Consider the following 5000-nt stretch of genomic DNA (forward strand, 5'->3'; position numbering starts at 1 on the left):
CCTTTTTTCCATAATCAACTCTTACATTTACATCTCCGTACTTTTCCCTGTCGAGCATAAACAACAGAATGCCTTGGTAAAACTGTTACTGCATCAAAACTTTAGTAGGACGTACACCATGCCTAGCGACCGGCCATATCCTCATCTTTCTGAGTCCTTGTCGTTATGAATCACCTTGTGCAGTTATTATTATTAAAATAATAGTGACAAGACCTCAGGTGGCTTAACAGCTCAGTCACAACTTCTCACCTTAAATAACTGTCTGTCCAGAGGTCAAAGGCTGGGGATAATCTTGAAGCTCCTTTAAATATGACTGGTTGCCCTTTCAACACATAATCGTTATAAAAATCTTGTGGATGAGGCACGTATTTTATTGATTCCACTGGACCATCGGGTGGCCTGTGAGATCCTAACGGTTGAAGATGACCTGTTGGGATTGCTTCTTGTTGGGAGAAAAGAAAAAATCGACTGAAAAAGAGAAACGCAAACATCCTTGATCCATTTGGACTGGTGAGTTACAAATCAAAGGAACTGGGACCTACCCAACATCATCGTTTCAATATTGCGGACAATCGAATGTTTGAATTCTCAGAGCTGCAAATCGGAGTGGTATTAACTGGATAAAAGTACTAATCATGTCAGACGTTGATTCTAGTGACGAGGAACGAAAGGCGTTTGCAGAAACTCCAGCTAACAATCCGGAACCAAATATAGTAGATTTCCTTCCTGCATCCATCCCACATGAAGATGAACAGGAGACTGATGCAAGATGCAATCTGTCGAAAATAAGAGAAGAGGATTTAGATCAAGAACTTTCACCGTCACCTAATATTTTGCTCGAATCATGTGAAAAAGGAATGGTCGATCGCGTCGTGGAGATATTAGAGCTTAAAGCGTCACTCATCAACTGTAAAGATGAAGACGGATATTCACCCCTTCACAGAGCATGTTACAATGGACATTTGGATGTCGTCGGGGTTCTTTTGGAAAGGGGCGCAGATGTGAGAGCAGTCACAGAGGACGGATGGCAACCTTTACACTGCGCCTGCAGATGGGGTTAGTAACTGGCCCCTCGCCTGACAAGCCGAGCGATTTTTTTCACTTTGGGTCGACGCTTCTATGTTATCATTAAAAAAAATTCTAAAGGAAAGAATTGTTCAAAAGCAACGTTAACGTCAATCTGGAGTAAGTATTGATCAGATTGCTCAGTCAGTTGAGCATTACGTCCTAGACAACCGTGCTGGAGGTTGTTGGTTCAAGACTTTCTTTTGTTCTGGGATGAGCGATATAGACCAAAGGACCAGATCTAAGCCTTTTCCAGGTAACAAAAACTGTGTGGAACGTTAAATACCCACTCGTGTTTGAGAAGGATAAAAGTTTTTGTGCACGTGGTCCTCCAGCCTCATTCTTGACAGGGACGTAGACCATTTCCTAATTCTTTGTAAACTGTATAAGCTGTAGTTCTCCAAACCGCATTGTGGTCTGGAAAATCTCTAGTTGGAGTGGCTAATGAATTATTTAGTTTACCTTAACTTTTTGGCCTCGGGTCAAACTTAATCCAGGATGAAGACTAACCATATTCTTAACATGAAAAAACTTGGTCCTGTTAGGATAAGAGTAGATTTGTGCAAAATAGTTTTTGATTGGCAAGGTCAAATGGTAAGGATTAATGATTAATTTTGAGATTGCTTCCACTGCAGAGACGAAAACTCATTTTATGTTACCCCTATTTTTGACAGGAAAGACAGCTGTTGCCTCTTTGCTCTTACAAAATGGTGCTGATATTAATGCACAAACCAATGGCAAACAGACTGCTCTTCATTTTGCTGCCAGTGGAGTTGGAGGAACCACGACGTTACAATTGCTCCTTTGTAACAGGTGGCTGGATGCCTCTGTGCGCAATATGCAAAATGAAACTGCGTATGACATTGCTTATCGTAGTGGAAAACATTACAAGCTGTTTGAAATTGTGGAGGATTGTATAAATGTCAAATAAATAAGAAATAAAAAAGTGATTTGGAAATGGAAGTGGAAATTGTTTAAAATGGAATTTGTTTACCCAAGGCACACCTTAAGAGGGCTCAGGAGCTGGTTCAACATGTGTCCGTGCATTCCGGATCGAATAGGAATTTGGCAATGTTGGTTTTTGAGGAGAGGGGAAAACCGGAGTACCCGAAGAAAAGCCTCTCAAAGCAAGGAAAGAACCAACAACAAACTCAACCCACATATGATGCCAGGACCGGGAATCGAAGCGGGGCTACATTGGTGGGAGGCGAGAGCTCTCACCGCTTTGCCACCCCTGCTCCCCTTTTATTACTTCAATGGAAAATTATGGCAGTAAAGGCTGGTTTTTGCCAGTGATGTATTAAGATTACAATATATCCATACATAATAATTTGTTAACATAGGGCCTTTTGTCATAACAAGACTTTTATGACTTTGCATATATTGCTTGAGTTTAAGCATGCATTACTGGTGAAAACTAGCTTTGAATGTGGGTACCTCAAAGTAAACAAGAGGTAACTGTTTTGCCTAGCAAAGGTAATAAAGAGCACATGAATTGCCATCCAAGAATTTGTGATTTCAATTGATTCTCAGCTTTGTCCACACAATGAGATTTTTTACAGATTCATTTTAGTTTTGGAATGAAATATGATATATGAAATTTGTATGTCTCAGTGTACTACGCATCTAAACTGGGTATGTAGACGTACGAGACTCTTTAATGCATCATACACTAAACACACTCATCAAAACGTACCTCTATTCACCACGGGCTCGCAATTTTACCAAGATGGCGACCAGCGTTCGTTCATGGGTCATAGACTCGCTGGAAGGCCCAAATGCAACTGTGTATGGTATTCTTATTGCTACTCTTATTGTGATCCTCACGGCAGGTTGGTAACGAAGGTTTCTCTGTTAATTGAGATAATCCTTTTCCCGAATTCTCTTTCATTTGACAAGTTCAAATAAACAGGTTCACTGATGACGTGTTTAAAGACACCCTCTGATAGAAACTGATAATGTGTGAACCTGAGGAACTTTCTTAAGGACAGTTTCAATACTTCAGTCAGTCACTATAAGCTTTTAACTTTTCTTTCAGTACTGTATTTTGTATTTGGAAGAAATCGCTCTCGAGGTCGTAGTATTCTCTTGATTGGCTTGACGGACTCGGGAAAAACACTGTTGTTTAGTAGGGTGAGTATCGTTTACTCAGTATATGTTTACATTTTTAATAATCAAATTCTTTAGAGGTTGAGACCAACAACACTACTTTTCCCAAAGCCTTTGGGGGAAGTGCCTTTTTTTGTCCATCACTTTTCAAGTGTTGCATGAAAAGGTATTGAAGGTGAAAACCAAAAGTTGAACAGGCTAATGTCATTCAAAGGTTGTTAGAGGTGTGCACAATAATCTGAAATTGGGGAAACATTAAAATTATATTTACTGTAATCACACTTACAAGTGTATTGGGTGTGGAAAGATGAACAGAAAGTTTATTACAACAAATCTGTTTGACCCCATCTTTCTTCTTTTCCATCAGCTCTCTAGTGGAAAATATGTGATGACACACACATCAATCAAAGAGAACAAAGATCAATACAGATTAAAAGGAAGCAAGGTTGTCTATCAAAATTAATGTCCACATGCTTGATAATTTTAGTCTATGATAATGGCTTTTATGTATGGAAGGGTATTTTTTTCACTTTGGTGTAAATAATTCTAGTAGTAGTTGGCTAGTTTATCTTTGTCCCCAGTTTTCCATGCTGCATGCCAAGAACAATGGAAATTGCAAAATTTTTTCTCATTATTGGTTTTAGGGGTGGGCATCAGTTGTTGTTGTTGTTGTTGTTGTTCTGTTCTGTTGTTTGTTGGTTGTGTTCCAATGGTCCTGAAAATCCCCGAAGGAGAGTGGTCAATAACATATTTATATTTATTTATTTATTTATTTATTTATTTATTTATTACCCCATCTGGTGACCAGAAACAATTTGCCATTGTTCAGCTCTTTTTTTGAATCATTGAAGAGTAGTAGTATCATTTTTAGGCTGCTTTCATTTTATTTATGTGTAATTTTGATAGTAGTTCAAAATAGTATTGGGAAATAAATTTATTATCGTTTGTCCACAATAATTTTTTGCACAGATGATGATGATAATGATAATAATAATAACAAAAAAATAATATAAAATAGTAAAAGGTAAAACTGTTAAAGTGTTTGACTAAACGTTTTCGATCTTGCGATCATCTTCAGAGTGATTAAATTGCATAAACTGACTGTTTTATATTTGTGGTTACGTAATACCAGTTCTCGTGGGATATAGGGTAAGGTGGAATGACTGGACTTGTTTATTTAGGACTGGTTTGAAGCGTGCGTTGTAAAATGCCCCATGTGAATTTGTGTTCGGGGTGTTTCTTTAGGTGTTTGGCCGGTTCCGATTGTTTGTTTATATCGGAATGTTCGTTGACACGTACTTCCAGATTGCGTGCCGTTTCACCAATGTAAAAAAAATAATAATTTGTTTGTTTTTATTGTCCCCAACAGAGTGGAAAGGTTTTAGACTTGATTGATTTGCCAGGTCATGAGAGAGTGCGAGCGAGGTTTTTAGAACAATACAAGAACCAGACAAGGTCAGACAGAACCCTAAAGCAGTCAAAACTACTAAATATGTAAAACAGTAGATGCTTGGCAATTGGCAAGGGGATGTCAGAAAAAGACATCAGAGTTCCTAATCCTAGGACCTCTGTAACACAAAGTACAAAGTCGTTCATCAAATGTAAAATACATTTTACAAAAGGCCCTATGATATCATTTGTGATGTTATATGTGTGCCGAATCTAAATCGAGGGGTTTAATAACCTCTTACAACCACCACTGCCAACGTCATGTGTGTTGTAGCTATCAATAGAAAATTATGGTTATTGTTCATTGTGAGATCCCTGCATGTCACTCATTAGGGACTGCGACTAGTCTGCTTAAACCACATTTTGTACTTCTTCAT

General features: G+C 38.4%; 3 protein-coding genes across 4 annotated transcripts in view; 2 read left to right on the plus strand and 1 right to left on the minus strand.

Moving 5' to 3' along the window:
- Positions 1-642, minus strand: part of LOC138051160 (uncharacterized) — a 13169-nt gene extending 12527 nt beyond the window's left edge. For both annotated transcript variants that reach the window (XM_068897317.1, XM_068897318.1), the window contains exons 1-2: positions 250-642; positions 1-47 (exon numbers count right to left, since the gene is read on the minus strand). The exon at positions 1-47 is cut by the window's left edge and continues 161 nt beyond it. In XM_068897317.1, the coding sequence (XP_068753418.1) occupies positions 1-47; positions 250-491 (289 nt within the window). In that variant the 5' untranslated portion in view covers positions 492-642. The remainder of the gene's footprint in view (positions 48-249) is intronic.
- Positions 485-2023, plus strand: LOC138051163 (ankyrin repeat domain-containing protein 49-like). The gene is made up of 2 exons (XM_068897321.1): positions 485-1056; positions 1740-2023. Exons 1-2 carry the CDS (start codon positions 636-638, stop codon positions 1994-1996), a joined length of 678 nt encoding a protein of 225 aa, XP_068753422.1. The 5' UTR covers positions 485-635; the 3' UTR covers positions 1997-2023.
- A 728-nt stretch (positions 2024-2751) lies between these two features.
- The window catches only part of LOC138051162 (signal recognition particle receptor subunit beta-like), a 3437-nt gene continuing 1188 nt past the window's right edge, over positions 2752-5000 (plus strand). The window contains exons 1-4 of the mRNA XM_068897320.1: positions 2752-2897; positions 3104-3198; positions 3542-3619; positions 4544-4629. Of these exons, the coding sequence (XP_068753421.1) occupies positions 2795-2897; positions 3104-3198; positions 3542-3619; positions 4544-4629 (362 nt within the window). The 5' untranslated portion in view covers positions 2752-2794. The remainder of the gene's footprint in view (positions 2898-3103; positions 3199-3541; positions 3620-4543; positions 4630-5000) is intronic.

This window comes from Montipora capricornis, chromosome 6, assembly GCF_036669925.1.
Source record: "Montipora capricornis isolate CH-2021 chromosome 6, ASM3666992v2, whole genome shotgun sequence".
In the NCBI taxonomy this organism is placed as follows: Eukaryota; Metazoa; Cnidaria; class Anthozoa; order Scleractinia; family Acroporidae; genus Montipora; species Montipora capricornis.

Coding starts and splice junctions, on each gene's coding strand:
- LOC138051163 (XM_068897321.1), top strand. CDS start 636: ATGTCAGACGTTGATTCTAGTGACGAGGAACGAAAGGCGTTTGCAGAA. Junction 1,057..1,739: donor ACACTGCGCCTGCAGATGGG/GTTAGTAACTGG, acceptor TATTTTTGACAG/GAAAGACAGCTGTTGCCTCT.